The 16,719-nt window shown below is 33.5% G+C and overlaps 2 protein-coding genes across 2 annotated transcripts; both read right to left on the bottom strand.

Annotated features, from left to right (window-relative positions):
* Positions 1-2,905: 2,905 nt before the first annotated feature.
* Positions 2,906-8,848, bottom strand: LOC100807816 (protein OBERON 4). The gene is made up of 2 exons (XM_003533455.5): positions 4,801-8,848; positions 2,906-3,851 (listed from the first exon to the last, which is right to left on the bottom strand). The coding sequence occupies exons 1-2, from the start codon at positions 7,859-7,861 to the stop codon at positions 3,295-3,297; spliced, it is 3,618 nt and encodes a 1,205-aa protein (XP_003533503.1). The 5' UTR covers positions 7,862-8,848; the 3' UTR covers positions 2,906-3,294.
* Positions 8,849-12,630: 3,782 nt separating this feature from the next.
* On the bottom strand, positions 12,631-16,132 carry LOC100813374 (peptidyl-prolyl cis-trans isomerase FKBP42). The gene is made up of 8 exons (XM_003534351.5): positions 15,980-16,132; positions 15,799-15,839; positions 15,510-15,695; positions 14,832-14,921; positions 14,506-14,690; positions 14,316-14,438; positions 14,046-14,198; positions 12,631-13,257 (listed from the first exon to the last, which is right to left on the bottom strand). The coding sequence occupies exons 2-8, from the start codon at positions 15,836-15,838 to the stop codon at positions 12,922-12,924; spliced, it is 1,113 nt and encodes a 370-aa protein (XP_003534399.1). The 5' UTR covers position 15,839; positions 15,980-16,132; the 3' UTR covers positions 12,631-12,921.
* Positions 16,133-16,719: the final 587 nt, after the last annotated feature.

Here is a 16,719-nt window from a genome sequence, read left to right on the forward strand (position 1 = left end):
ACTTGTATTTTTCTTTGGTAAAATTAACTCGGCTATTAATTGTTCACTAATTAAAAAACTTAATTTTATTATATTATGTATTTTTATATAATATAATTTACAAAACATATTTTAAAAAATACATAAAAAATATATTTCAATAATCTATTAATGAAATTTCTAGTTTAGTTAATTTTTTACATATTTTGTTTTATTTACATAAATAGAAGATAATAAAAAAATTTGAATTTTCATTATTATTTAAGATATAAAATCTTTATCAAAGAAAACTAATTATATTATTTTCTTATGAGAAAAAATCAAATTAAAACTAATAAATGAATAATGTTTTTCCTTTATATTTTACCCCTTTGTTAACTTTTTATTGGTTATGTGTAAGAATGGGGCATTAGGTGTATGTTTACAGAGTATCTAGTATATATATATATATATATATAAGCTGCGTTGCGTCCTAGTTTCTGGTGAATGCTATTGGAGACCACAGGCCAGGTGAGTGTAGAGAGGCAATGTGGAAAGAAGAATTAATAAACATAAACATAAACATTTGCATGTGCTAATAATAATGGATCCTGAAAATTAATCACATGGTTCGAATTTCCAAGTGTTACATATGCTACCATGCTCTCACCGCATCTTCCGTGCCAATTGGATCTTAGAGTCCGATATCGATTAAACCATGTTTAGAGTATTAATAATAGTTTAAGATAAAGTTATTTAAATTCACAAAACCAATATATTTTTAGTCATTATATATCATCATTTAATTATTTAATTTTAAGCTTATAATTGATGTGTTTATAGTTTTTTTTTATAATATTTTGTTTGAATTTAATTATTTGATAGTTTCTACTTGAATAATATTATTCTAATATTTCAATTGTTACAATCATATTTTCTGCCATTTTTTCTTTTAACGAATACTTTAAATCCTTATTTGGGACCCCTATACATTAAAATGATTTAACCAGTAAATTTATTTTCCCTAAAAAATTACCAATTAAAATATTTTATTTCACCCAAAATTAAAACATCTAATAAATATGTTAATATACATAATTAATATTATTATAATAATGTGACAATAATGAATAAATAAATAAATATACATAATATAGTTTGTTGCTTTACCTACATAAACGATGAAAATATAAAATATGTTTCATTCTAACAATAATCGTAACTATATTGGACTCTATTTTGAAATTTACATTTTTAAAAACGAGCTTCTACCATTTTTTTTATATACAAATCGAACTTCTACCATCTTAAAGCGGATAAGCTTGCGCAAAAATTCAAAACCAAAATAGAGGGTAAGCCGGTAAGGTGCCCCTGTGCAATTTTGTTTTATTATATTTCAACATTTAATCAATGTCTGTTTTGTAGGCAAGTGATTAGAATTTAGAAGTTAAAAAAAAATATAAGATAAACGTTTTGGACCTTAATATGTAGTCCAAAATCCATAAATTTCAACCTGAATAAACTCAGAACTAGGACTGATTTATTTGGTATCTAAACTCTATATATATGTTGGGAATCTCCCTTTGGTGATAGTGTTGGTATTCCGTGATTTTCGATTGGTTAATTATTTATTTGAGAAAGTCTAGCCAATAATCTATTTCCAATCCCAATTACCATAATTATAAAAAAATGATAATAAACACAAAAGTTACCATAATTATAAAAAAATACAGTATTTTATAAAATTAAATAAATCAATTACTATACCATATAAAATCAACATTCATTTAAGATTTAACAACTTGATTTAATCAAAATATATATTTATTATAATTATCTTTTTTACTATAAATATAAAAATATTGAACTAAAAAAATCAATAACTTTAAGCGAGAAATGAATTATATCATGTTCTCGATAGAAGAAATCAAATTAAACCTAATAAATGATTAAAATTTTCATTTTATTTTACCACTTGTAATTTATTTTTATTCTGTGTAAGAATAAGGTGTGAGATTTATGTCCACCCAATAATTTCTTTTTAGTTAAATTACTCATTTAGTTTCTATAATTTCATCATACTTTTTTAGTTCCTATAGTTTGAAAGTAACATTTTTAATTCCTATAGTTTACATTTTAATTCTTTTTTAGTCCATGTAATTTTGAAAGTAATTTTTTTAATTTTTATAGTTTCATGATTCTTACTTTTTTTAATCTTATAGTTTTCAAATTATAAGAACTAAAAAAAATTAAAATACAAACTATAAAGACTAAAAATAATATTTTTAAATTATAAAAATTAAAATATAAATTATAAGAATTAAAAAGCCCACTTTCAAACTATAAGAATTAAAAAGATAAGGATCATGAATCTATAAAAAATAAATGAGTAATTTATCCTTTCTTTTTTTGTGTGGATGAAATCATGTTTTAGAATCAAAATAATCGGAATCTTCACCCCCTCCCCTTTTTAATTACTCTTTATATAACAGTAGTACTAGTATTCCATGAGCTAAATTTCTTTCATCAGACGGAGCAATAGTCAGAGTGCACTATCAAGACCTGGAGGCCCTCTTGATGGTGAGAATGGTCGCCCTGGCAGATGCGGGGAGGATGGTGAGCACGGTGGCCATGGTGAAGATGGCATACTTGAAAAAGTATCACACTAGTTCTAGGCTCATGTGTTCACCACCACCATAAGAGAGGAAAAAAAATAGTCTTGCACACTGTCAGCACACACAAGTCTCTCAGACACCGGAATTGATGACTGGTTTTTGAATTATAATTATAATGATAGACTGGAAATATTTATGCATTGATTTTAAATAATGAACTTTCTCGGGGGAAAAAAGACCCGTACAACAACCATGAACATGAAACATCAGAAAAGGATGTAAAAGGTGCAGAGATAACCATGAAATTATCATTTGACAAAATAAAACAGTAATGAGGTCATGACTTGATGGCAACGATCAAAGTACAATAGCCACCAAGTTATAGTTATAAATTTATAATCTCCATCTGCTGACAGTCAGTACAAAAGAGCCTGTACAGCAAACCCATCCACAAGCTGGGCATTGTTGTAAGTGCGCTTGAATGATAATCTATTTTAAATTGCTTTCATAACTGATTGTTTCACAAGACTAATAACTGATGAACTCTACAGGTTTTGGTTAGCAGCTTAAAAGCAAGACGAACTACAACAACAAATAGATACAACTACGGATCAGGACTGAAGTAGCTGACAACAATAAGATGGTGACATCAGAATCTACAAATTTCAGGATGGGACATAATATATTTACCTGAAAGTACTATTCTAGATTATTTTTTTGATCACATGGCAAGGCTCGTTTTGGTAGCTTCCATTTTGGATAACAGATCTTTAATGTCTGTCTCCATTCTCATTTTCATGTTCAAATACTCCAGATGTGCCCTCTCTAATGCTTGGGCTTCTTCAAATTTTTGTTTACGAATTTCATCAGTCTCAGTCAATCGCAACTTGGCAATTCTATTGGTATATTCTTCCTCAATTTTCTCATTCTTGGCAAGGGCAATGAGCTTCAACCCTTCAGCTTCTCTTCTAGCATCATCAGCACGTGATTGAAACATTTTAGCCTCTGCCTGTTTAATTTTTACTATACTCTCCAATTCATCAAAACAGAAGTCCTTCTGGATACTACTCATCTGAAATTCTTGCACAAGAGTTCTTTTATCATTCTGGTCGAAGGTAGGAAGGATATTTGCAGGCCTTTCTAACAGAGGTGGCTTTTCTGAATAAATAGATTTCATCCAAGCTGCTTCCGGGCTGGGCCCAGCTACTCCATTGTTTTCTTTAATTTGTTCCTTCCCAGAAAAGTTTGTTGTCATGGGTAATTTGGAAGAATCACCATCTGCAATGACCATAATACATGTAAATACACGGCCATATGGTTTAAGCTTTGACAAAAACTAGTTATGCAAACATCAAACGAAAATCAATGCTTAACAAAATCAAACTATGGAAATAGCATGACCCCAGATCTGTAATATCTTAAACTTCTCATAGATCTCATATCCAGGAACACCATCACTATTCACTACGTTTCCTTTTTTCAACCTTTTATGGCTTAAAAATATATACATTGGCCATTAGAAGATGAGCAGAACAAGCAATAAGAATGCAGCATTTTCCCCAGGTTTTGTATTCAATACGAATACCTGAATATTAATATGACACGGAGCTGATAAAAAAAAAAATATGACACGGAGTTGCAAAAATGGTTTCCCAAAACATACCAATTTTAACAGAATGACTGCAGTAAAATAAATGACTCACTCAGATTTTTCGATTTAACATAAAGCCACTTTAATAAACTATGTTTCTTTAGTTCAGAAGTTTACCAAATCTGACAACCATAATATTTTCATTTGTCATTCAGATAGAAAGAAAAACTTTCAGTAACAATAATAATAATAATCCCATCTAATATTACGCAAAGAAAAGGTATGCTTCACATGATTTATGTAAATGGTTTAATTATTGTGGAAATTGGAGTACAGGTGAGAAGTCCTTAGGCCATGGTTAGAAAAAATTTAACACAACCAATATGGACCAAAGACTCCGAGAGTCTGAGTATCTTGATTCACATATAATCAACGTCAGATGTACTAAATACTAGTAGTTAACTGCAAGTTAGCAAAAAACAGTTCACTCATCAGTCATCAAATCCCACTTAATTTTCCATGTATAAAAATGAGAGCTTAATGCAAGCATTTTAGATACTGTAAAATTAGAGGCTAAAAATATTAAAACAACAGTATAGTATAAGTATGTAATCATGGAAGAAATTTTTTACTTACCCGAAAGAAAAGACATGATGTGCCTCAAAACCTCAGGGAGATTAGACTTATTTGCCAACCTTGGCAGCATTTGCTCTGCAATCTCATGCAACCGTCTCCCTCTCATATCCTTGCTGGCAGAAAAAATTCTTTTTACATATTCAAGCTCTTTGCAAAGTGTTTCAACTGACCATTCTTTTGCAAAATTTTGAAACACCTCCTTGACAAAGCCAAACATCTCAGAAGGATGATCACAAGCAATACAGTGAAACTGCATCTCGGTCATCCCTTTTGTCCCATGCCCATTTCTAATATAAGATTCCCGTAATCCACAGTCAGTATGGCACCAGTGAAGGCAAACATCACATCCAACCCAACTACATGTATTTGAGGCATTATCAAACTTTGAACACACAAGGCACATACACTCCCTGCAAAAACCATTCTTCTTTGCACAAACCTTGCAATCACATTCGTCCACAGGCAACTGACTTCGACATGAAAGATTCTTACACCTTAAGTTCAGAAAAATTTGAGCCAACTCAGAAGATGAAATGCTGCTCTCCAGGTGAAGAAAATGAGTCAAACCAGTTTTTAAAGCAACCAAAATTTCCAGTTGCACTCGGTGGCACTTCAATAGGACATCCAAGATTATATCAGACCTGTTCTGCAGAACTTTTTGAAAAGCAAGTATCTGCCCATGCTTATCTGCATTAAGCATGATTTCACGAATACCCTCCTTCAGACATACTATGGACTGTCCGGTCATTTCATGAAACTTTCTAGACATTGCTTGAACAGGTTCAGAAACAATTCTTGCAATGATTGTCTCAACAAAATCAACTCCACCCATCAGAAGTTGCTCTTGTTCCTTCTGGCCGGTAGTTCGATACAGACTACCACTACCCCTGTCTCTTACCTCTCTCTTTTTCTCAAAGCTATAATTTGATCCAATATCATGAGACCCAACACTCTGTGACGGAGATCTAACATCATCATGGCGTCTTGACTGGCCTGAAAACTGCTTATGAAAACTCAATTGCCTGTCAAGTCCACTGCCCATTTTTGAACTTCCTTCTAGAACCCTGGAATGTTGACCCTTCACAGCTTGACTGTCTAAAACACCCCATGATGCCTGAGACTGGAAAAGGGAGCCATTTCCATTCGCCGAGGTTCTTTGACCAAAAGGAACTTCTTTCTGTTTGGGATCGCTCTGAGACTGACCTTGCCAACATCCCTGGGAAACTTGATCTATTCCCCCAAATAAGGGGCGACTGCCAACAGATTGTTCATAGTCCACTGAATTTTTTGTCAGAGAACAGCTTGGATTATGATAGAATGATTGGGAACCTGAAAAGGACATCGATGCAGTAAAACCATCTGAGTTAGTACAAAATGTATTACTTAAAGACTGCACACTCCGTGCTTGACTGGGGGATCCAGGGATTTGCGATGTTGTCTCATGAGCACCAGTCTCATGAGCACCAATAGGTAACAGAACATTCGGCAAGCTAAGAGTAAGATCAAGCTGCTCCATGTCATCCTTGTGCTTGTTGAGAACTGAGTGGTCTACTTTCTCCACTTTCCTAACAGGAGATCTGGAAAACAACTCGAATCCCCTTGTGCTTGGACCTTCTATAACATCAACAGAACACGTCAGGAGGTCTCTCGACTCTCTATCCAACCACAAGCCATCATCTAAAGCATGAACAACATCAGTAGGAGGTACAAGTGCAACAGAGACACCTTTGCCTTTATCCTTTGCAATATTGATCACATTCTCCATCATCATTTCTCTATCCACTTCCTTTGGAACCTCATTTCCTGTCGATACTACATCATTTAACTCAGGTTTGAGAACATCCGTGCTGGTTCCTAGATCTACACCCTTGCCCTTGTCCTTGTCCTTGTCCTTGCCCTTGTCCTTCTTATCCTCCTCTTCATTCAACGCCACCTTCTTCTCCTTCTCCTCCTCCACACACGCACCCTTCTTTGTTTCCTCCTCATACTCAGCACCAGCATCCAAAGCCTCCTCCTTTTTATCATCATCACCATTACCCACAGACTCAACTTCAGTCTCAGTCACAAGCATTTTCTCAGTCTGATAATCCCGAACATCTGCCATCTCATCAGCTTCTTTCTTCTTCTCTCCATCCTTTACCTCACAACATCCATCCTCCTCGTTAGGTTTCCCTTCCTCCTCCACAGCAGCATCAGTGTCACCATCATTAGGGTGGCATTCATTCTTCTGAACTTGCTTCTCATCAGTCTCCATAGCAACAGAGGGCAGGCCTTCAGTCACAGGAGGAACCGTTTCCGCTTGGGGTTCAGGCTCAAGCTCCCCTTCTTCCATCTCACTACCACTCCCACTCCCACTCCCACTCTGAACCTGCTGCAACAACTCCTCCTCAACCTTCTTCACCTCAACACTCTTGGACAGCTCGCTCTCCGAATCCTTGGACCAAGTGGGAGACTTGGACTTAGACTTGACGGAGTTACCATCTCTGAATGGTCTCGGAGAAGAAGAAGACCTCTTCTTCGATTGCTCGCTCTCAGAAACAGAATCCTTCGACCACGACGGAGACTTCACATCCCTCAAACCCTTGGGAGAACGCACCACCCTCTCTCTATCATCAAAATCCTTCAACCCTCGCCGCCACGACGACACGCTCCCCTCCCTCCGCGATCGCTCCCTCTCCGACCGAAACCCCTTCGGAAACTGATCCCTCCGCAACCCTCCACCGCCGCAGAAACTCTCCGACCGGTGAATCAAACTCCGGTCACTCTCCCTGTACCGATCGAACCCCTTCCTCCGATCGAAACCCTCGAAATCGTGCTCCGATCGCTTCCGAACCAGCCGCGAACCCTCCCGATCCTCCTCCACCGTTCGATCCCTCTCGTACCGTGATGACGACGACGAAGACGACGAGACCAAACCCTTGCGCGCATTCTCCTGCTTGTAGTAGAAGCTCCGCTGCGCCGACGAAAACGAACGGTTAAGATTGTTCGAATCCTTGCAACTATTATTACTCTTATCTCCGCCGTAGGAGTAGAGATCCTCGCTCGACCTCAATCTCTTCATGTTCGAAAAAAAAAACACCAAATCGCAGAGCGAAACGCCTTCGTTTATCTGAACCAGCTGAATCTGAATAGCTCCAGTAAGGTTTCTCCCAAACTCATGGAGCAGATATGGCAACCAACCAAGGCTAGGGTTTCCGGGAACCCTAGTTTAAGATGATGCGAGAACGGAACGGAACGGAAGAGAGAAGTTAAAGCGTTTGAAAGAAGGGAAGCGAAAAGGCCAAACAAAGAGAGTAATGATCGGAAAAAGTTACCGTCGAAGATTTTCCGGCAAGTGGTGGCTGTGTTGTATTAATAAAGAGGAGGGGGGAAAAAAGGAAAGAAATGAAAAAAGTGTGGGATTTAGATTTATCTCAGTCAACGCAGTTTAACCACTGAGGAGAGAGAAGGTGAAGGAGTTGGACTTTGATACGCAAAGTGCGCACAACGCACTGGTCATGCGTCGTGAGGTGGGAAAGGGAAAACCTAACTGTGGGGTGCGTATTGCGCGTCTCCGGCGTATGATAGATACTGGGATTTAAAAAATACCATAGAACGCACTTGACTTTGTAGTGTTGTGGTTAGGGTTAGGGGTGATTTGGATTGCATGCGGTGGGTTCACAATTCCTGTGTGTTTCCTTTCCTACACCACTCCGTAGCTGACACGTTTTGCTTCAATTCAATCTGTATGCCTTGTTTACTTCTTCTTAATAATAATAATAATAATAATAATGTTTCCTTCTCTTCCTCTCTATTTTTCATTTTCAAAATCAATAAATTAACAGTTGGGCAGAATTAGGTGGTTCATTTTGCCAAATCCAATAATGTCATGAAATAATAAGAGTTGGTGCATGTGAGTTGTTATTGGATCTGGATATTGTAAAGGGATTCATTTTTCATCACCTATAAGCTTGAATTTTTGTAGTAAAAAAGTGTTTATATTTAGTACTACTAGTATTTAACTGTCTCTAAAACATGATTATATATATATATATATATATATATATATATATATATATATATAAAGAATATAAGGAAAAAAAAAGTTATGCCTTATCACACTAATTTGTGTTCCTTTTCACCACAGTTTACTCAGTGCAAACTTCTCCAACTAAGGATTTTTTTTAAGTGAGCTGAACTTGTCAAACAGGTTGCCTTTTAAATGATTTCATAGTTAAATTTACAAATATTTTAACGAAAGAATTGTTCCAAAAGACATTGCCATGAAAAAATGACATTATATTCCAAATTTGCTCGACGCTTTTAAATTTATCTGCAAAAGGTAGTATATTAATACTATGGAATGCTGGCTCCTCAGTAAATTGGAAGCTGGAATTAAACAACTTGGTACAAATTTTGGTTTTGTTAACCATAATTGTGTTTCAAAAGCTAACAAGTTGGTGTTTAATAGCTTATTTATTAATGAAGTCAAACATAGAAATTAATTAGTTAGGTAGCTAGTAATGAACCTAGTGTTGAACACTTCAACAATTTAAAAGTCACGCAGAAATTATTATTATAATTCAGCACTAATACAACTTTATTGATTACTTGAAACGCATTTCAAAGGCATTAAGAGAACGGTTGGAAGTAGATTAAAATACCTAAACTCCTAAGTCGCAATGCTGCAATTAAAGATGGATCTAAATAAGGATGGAAATTTTCGTGTTACATGAAGATTCTTGTAGGGGTTACCTTATTTGGAGAATTTTTTAAAGGAATTAGAATGGGAATTATTATTTTTATTTTCACTAGATTTGAAGAAAGAAAGGGGGGGTCATATAATGTAATATAGTAAATCATTTATTTATAGCTTTAATTTTGGTAAATGATTCTTAAATTTGTTGAATGCCTTTATATTTAATTAATTTTTTTATTATAATTATCAGGTCCTTGTAGTAGAAAATTAGGGATCGGAGAGAAGGGAAGCACTCCTTACGCAGGCATATCATCCCTACATCTAAATTAAGTTGTCCTTTACGGGTTGTCTAACATTGTTCAATGTTATGAGAATAAATCATTTCATGTTAAATTTCCGTACTACAAATCAATTTGGTGTCTTTGAAATATTATTGTCTCTTTTACTTTTCACACAACAATCATTTTTCTCCTTATTTTGTTTTGTCTGTATACATACATGAATAAGCATGCGATGTGAGATCAGATAATCCTAACCCTTTTTTTTCTCTTGAAATCTTATGTGGGGGAAGGGAATCTTCAATAACTGGAGACTATGAATTTTCAACGCAGTGACGCATTTCGTTGTTTATGGAGATTCGAAACATTGCAGACTGCAACTTGTCGTCCTGTAGTGTGTTCTATAAACTAAATCTCGATCTCCTCCAATTTAATAAAACGTTATAATAATTAAAAATAAAAAAGATCATATTAATTGCTTAAAGCGTTAAGTAACTTAAAATTTTATAAAAAATAATAAAAGTTAGCGATGCTGATGCATATGCAAACAGTGGAGAATTACTTAAATGGAATGATAGCGTGAACGTGATAAAAGCTGGCATCATTTGACTCTTGTTCATGCCTTTTGACGTCACGTGATTTGCCTTGACGCTAATTTGACCAAATGTTTTATTCTCTGCGCACCGCTTCACATTTTATATACTGCCACCCAATCAAAACCATTTGAGGTTAGATTAAGAGATAAATCCATAAAACATAATTAAACAAGTTTAAATTATTTTAATACACACACAGGATTGGTAATATGGAAATAAGCGATTGTTGGTTTTTAATACTTTATTTTGTGCTGAAAATTTTATTTGATGTTTTTTATTGATAAAAATCAAAGATAATTACCATAAGATTACAACAACTCATGCGTGATCCTTGACTAATTAAGATAACCTTTTTAATTATTATTTTTTATGTACAACTTTTAATACCCGTTAAATTCTCTTTACAAAAACAAGTGTATGAAAGACCTACCTTAGCTCGATACTCCAACCTTACTTATCTTAATTTAACACACAAATAATTGAGTTCATTTGGATCTAAGGACGAGTTAAGGTCTAAAAATAACTTAGTCCAGTCCGTTATTTGTTCACCACTGTGTTAGTCATTATATTTGTAGTACATTTTAATTTTTCTGTTTCACTGAAAAATTCTAGTCTATTGTAAAAAATAATAATCTATTAACTTTTTTGTTTGTATTGTTCGGACTTGTGCCAAAACTTTTTTCTCTAAAGAATTTTAAGTAATATTTCCTTTGATCCTTCTTTTTAAAAAAATAAGTTTTAGTGTATTTTATATTAAAATTTCTAGCTTATAAAATAAGAAAATTGGAGGAAGTAATATCATTTAATTTACATAATATAATGCATAATAATGAGATGTAAATTATTTTTGAAATCCTGATTACATTAATAGAAAGTAAAAAGTTATGTTACTTATATTTTGGGACAAATCTGTTTCGTCTTAAATAGACCTAGTCTTAATTTAACTCATACATTATCATATTCATTCGAATCTAAGAATGAGTTAAAAAATCTAAGAATTTGTTTCCGTAAAAAATTAGGGACGAGTTAGAACCAATTATAACCTAACTCAATTTGTCATTTGTTCACCCCTAATAAGAAAATGATCTTTTAAAACTTACCTTAATATTATTTTTAATTAAAATTTGGTTTTAAGCTAAACTAAGTGTAGAACCGTACTCTGAAGAAAATTAAGCAGATCACCAAACTAAATTTATCAGGACAAATATAAGTGATAATATTACATATATACACATATGTTTGGACTAACATTAACAAATTATTCCCATTTCAAATAAATATCAGGTTGAAATAATTTTATATAGCTTTGAGTAAGATTATTTTTTTTATGAAGTGTGACCACTAACTTTAAAATAAAAGTATTCAAATATAAATCTTTTCACTTTAAAATTATTTTTAACCAAAATTAATTTCTTTCCAAATTGATTTTTACAAACATTCACGCAAACAATATATACCATTTTGAAGAACTTGCATTAAAATTGGTCTAACACCAAATCATGAGTTTTTTTTTTTTGGCTTAATATTCAATTTAATCTGTTAGTTTATCAAAGATGTTCAATTTAGCATCTTTATTTTTTTACTATACAATTAGGTCTCTTAATTTTTTAATTTTATCCAATTAGATCCTTTCCGGTAGATCCGTTAAATTGATGGACGGAAAATTCTTGCGTGACAGTCAGGGGATACTTTTTATGATTTTTTAAATGTTGTGAATATATAACGGCTACTTTATTTATTATTATTTAAAGGTTTAATTACTATTCCTATAATTTTATTATTTATATTTTTTTAATTTTTTTTAATTTGAAAATGATTTGTTTTCTCATAATTTTTATTTTTCTTTTTTAATTTTTTTAGTTTTTATAATTTGTATTTTACTTCTTATAATTTATATTTTAATTTTTTTTAGTTTCTATAATTTAAAAATAATTTTTTTAGTCCTTATATTTTATATTTTAATTCTCTTTTAAACTTACCAATAATATTATCAATTACAATTAGTTATAACAAGTAATTTATAATTAATTTATCGCAAAATAATTTATAATAAAAAAATTGATAATTTATAACTAATTATTTTTATATAATTTTAGTAAAAATTAAAAGATAATTAAAATATAAATTATATGAAAAAAAATAATCACTCCCGAATTATAAAAATTAAAAAAAATAAAATAAAATAAAGACTGAAAAAGACCTTTTTTTAAACTATAAGGACGTATGAGAATTAAACTATAAATCATACTAAAAGAACCACTTTTCTAAAAAAAATGTATTTGGAAAGAACAAGTCCAGCAATTATATTAAATATATTAAAATTAAAGAACAATCCCCTTCTAGACAAACTACCAAACTCTATTTGGAAAGCAACATAAGAACAGATTGATAGCATTGTCAAGGATGACTCGTAAGAGTAAAATCAGCACTGCTTTTTCAACATCTGATTGTTCCACAAGCAAAGCAAAAATAGTAAAAAGTATGATTATTTCCTCAGTAGCACAAGACGTGGCCTTTCGTAGGATGCACGTAAATAATTGTCAACTCAACTCAGCAATGGTCTTCTTGTTTAGTCAGATTTATGCCTTTCACGCTTGAAGAGCGTGACAAGGCCATAGAATACTGAAAGCAACCACTGCCAAATAAGTATGAGCCAGTTTCTTGGCTTAGGAACTGGTTGAGGCCTTGGTCCAAATATTCCTTTATATATCTCTTTCTGCTTTTGGTAAACAGCCTTGTCATGTTCAGCAAGCAATCTCAATTCTTTAGCAATTGCTTTGTCTTGAGGGGCATATTTAGTTGCCTTTAGAAAATCTTCCCTGGCAGCATCTGTTTGCCCAAGTGTTGCTCTAGCCTTACCTCGCCTAAATAACGCCTTCACATTGTTCTCATCCTCACCCAGTACCTGCAAGTGGATCACCAATGACTTGACTTTCATGGATGTACTATGAGTAAAACATAATGTGGAAAAGATTATTTCAATATCAGCCAGATGGTTTTACCTTGCATCATAAATTTACAATACAATTTAGTTGAAATGCTAAGATATTTTGGCTTAATTTGTTTTCTAGATGAGATAACACATCCTGTCCGATTGACTATTGCATAACAAATAAACTAAATGCAGTACCCATGGACCAAATTAAGCTTACTATTGATAAGAATGTTTCTTCAGGAAAATTTGCCAAGCTCAAATAAACTAAATTGGCAGCAAAAACAACTCCTTGTTGACAGTAGCTACGTAATTTCTTTGACTGGCCAAATATAACAAGACATGCCTAGTAGTGAATAGTGACGAAGTTTGCATCTTCTGTCTTTGACATGATCTGACTGGGTTATCAATCAAGCAAATAAACAAAAACCAGTTTGAAGCTTTCCTTGAATAAGATTAAAGGGAACCCTTATGACAAAAAAACATTAACTGTCTTCAATGTCTCAAAGAGAGAATATTATGGCCTCACTAATGTCTGATGCTAAAGCAGCATATTATTAGAATATATTTGGAAGTTATAATTATATTCCATTCACAACCCAAAACTGGGGGAAAGGAACTTCCAGAAAAGATAATTTTATCGCTATTTTATATCTAGAAAAAAATAATTAAAGGAACCTCAAAAAGTGGTATGACTACAAAAATTAAAACAAACAGAAAACATTTTATGCTGAATCGATCAGTTAGAGTCCGATACGCACAGTGTTGCATTGTCCTATAGCTTCTTCGTAGCGGTTCAGCTTAATCAAACAGGCTGCCATGTTAAGATGGCATGGATTCTTTACAGCCAGAGCCATATCTCTATACTTCCCAAACAACTGGAACATGAAGTCATCTCCCATATATGCTATGGCCTGACAAGAACCAAGACAACCACAAATTTGTCAAACAACCCAAAATAATAAGAGAAGAAAGAAATTTCCATGGGTTAAGAATTATGTAGAAGAGCACAAGAAACATAAGTGTGTAACCATTTCATACTGTTGCATAGCCTCCTCTAGTTTTTCTTCCTGATACAAAGCATTTCCATCCATCTTTCTCCGGTCTGCTGCACCAATCCTTTCTTCCACAGTCATATCACTGCGAGCTTTGCCCTGTGAAATCAGGTGCCGTAAGCATCTAACCAAGTCCACAGCCATCCATAATTTAATGGCAACTTACTTCTTTGGTTTCATCAAAGCCAATGAGCTCAACTTCATAAACTAAATCTGCCTTGGGTGGAACATTTGGAAAAGAGAAGCTTCCTTCCTCTCCATATCCTAATTCCCAGCCCACACGCACCAATGCCCGCTCCCCAGCTTTCATGCTTGCCACACCAACGCTCAAGCCAGTCATTTCTTTCTTTTCTGTTTAAGAGAAATACATCAAAATCAAATAAACAATATCAAGCCCAGTGGAGCAGTTCACACAGTAAAAAGATCTCACACAAGTCCTATTGATTAATGTACAAAGAAACTCGATACTTCAAACTTCCATCAGGGGCATACCTTTTCCTAAGACCATCTCAATTGGCCGTTGCTCCAGCCATGTGTCTTCAAACTTGTGTTCTGATTTCTCAGCCCATGCCCTGTAATGGACTACAACCATATCCCCTAGCAATCATGATTTTGATCCAACAAGAAAAAGAAAAGGCTAGGCAGGAAAGCGCCACTAAGAATAGTACAGTAGTAGATATTAGGACTACTTCCTGGTACAATATTGGTCCTCCCAGCTTTTATCCCCATTTAACCTCAACAAAAAAAAATCTTATGGTGAAACAACATTAGATGTCCAAACATTTTACATTTTCACATCAAATCATTCTCATGTATCGCTTAAATTATAGCTTGAGTTTCTATACCAAGCTAGACACAACGAAATCCATTCCAAGAAAAAAGAAAATTCTGATATCACATTACATTACCACAATACTCAAATCTGGGGCGGTTTGACATACCCCTCAAAGTATGATAACTTGAAGTGAAAGCACAAGTAGTTTGAAAAGGATAAGTTCAATTGTGTTCAAATATTTTTTATATACACAATTGCAAATTAAAATATGTAACTCTAGCGTTTTTACAAGTAGGAAACATGCAACAGAACATCATGGATTGTAGTGACATCATTGGATTTCACACTAATCGCAAACATGACAGAGTGAGACTAAGATTGAGTATGGTACTTACAGAAGCAAGTTGAATATTTGGAAGGTTTCTGGCCATGGCCTTCCTTAATGATTTGCTTGGTGACCTTCTCATGAAGGACTTCAACTTCAGAATCAACTTTTGGGGGGTTACTACTGAATTCTGGTGCCGGTTCCCCTTTAACAAATGCTGAACTTTCAGTAATCACTTCATTTTCATCTTCTTGACCTGCAACAATTAACAGTGCGAAAAAAAGAGAGGTTTAAGCAAGCATATACGAAGGTGAAAGAAAGACCATTTTGTCTAAACCATAGAAGTGCATGCAAATTACCGAGCGATGATTGGGTTTGAGACCCTTGAAGTTCCTCCATTCTACAAAATTTTTGTTGCACACACAATTTGAGGAGAGAAAGAAAAAAAGAAGCTAACTAGATTAGTTTAGAATTTAAGAGGAACCAAACACCACGGGAGATGAAAATTGTGGAAGTGGAAAGACAGTGGAACTCTCTTACGTTGACTTGATCGGCTTTTGTTAGCGTCGTCTGTCACTCGATCTGGGAAGATTCTAGAGAGAGAAATAAAGGAAGAGTAAGACGGCTGAAATTACCAAAAAGTCTTTTTCTTCTTCTAAATGCCACTTTTGAGGGTGTTGCTAGGTGCATCCTCCACCATTATCGCTAATGCACCTAGCATTTTTTTAAAATGCTAAAATTGTCCCTACGTTTTCTTTATATTTGTGATGGGTGTGTCTAAGGATGGTCCATAAATTGTATGGTTCAAGTTGATCCGTAAGGTTAATACGGATCAAGTTAATTCGTATGTTGATATTAAGCGCATACGGATCAAGTTGATCCATAAAATGCTTATGAACCAAATTGATCCATAAGACTTCTACATATCAACTTAAAACACTTACAGATCAAGGATATTTCAGTCTTTTTTACTTAAGTGCTGGGTACACCAAGAATAATACTGGATACACCTAACAACACCCCACTTTTGATGCATATTAATATTATTTTTTTACTTTGCTACCTTGAATAGTTTTATTTTGATATTACTTTTAAAGTTTTGTTTTGGTATAATAAGTTTTAAAAATCTTATTTTAACCTTTTATTTTTTAAAAAATTTATTTTGATCATTTCTTGCATTTTTTAAATATTAATATTCTATGAATGTTTTAAATTTTAATTAATTAATTAATGTAATTGTCATTATTTTAAATCAATTATTTTATCACATACACTAATGT

The sequence above is a fragment of the Glycine max genome, chromosome 9, assembly GCF_000004515.6.
Source record: "Glycine max cultivar Williams 82 chromosome 9, Glycine_max_v4.0, whole genome shotgun sequence".
Taxonomy (NCBI): Eukaryota; Viridiplantae; Streptophyta; class Magnoliopsida; order Fabales; family Fabaceae; genus Glycine; species Glycine max.

Coding starts and splice junctions, on each gene's coding strand:
- LOC100807816 (XM_003533455.5), bottom strand. CDS start 7,861: ATGAAGAGATTGAGGTCGAGCGAGGATCTCTACTCCTACGGCGGAGAT. Junction 3,852..4,800: donor CATCATGTCTTTTCTTTCGG/GTAAGTAAAAAA, acceptor TGGTCATTGCAG/ATGGTGATTCTTCCAAATTA.
- LOC100813374 (XM_003534351.5), bottom strand. CDS start 15,838: ATGGAGGAACTTCAAGGGTCTCAAACCCAATCATCGCTCG. Junction 14,922..15,509: donor CAAATATTCAACTTGCTTCT/GTAAGTACCATA, acceptor ATATGGTTGTAG/TCCATTACAGGGCATGGGCT. Junction 14,439..14,505: donor GCTTTGATGAAACCAAAGAA/GTAAGTTGCCAT, acceptor CTGATTTCACAG/GGCAAAGCTCGCAGTGATAT.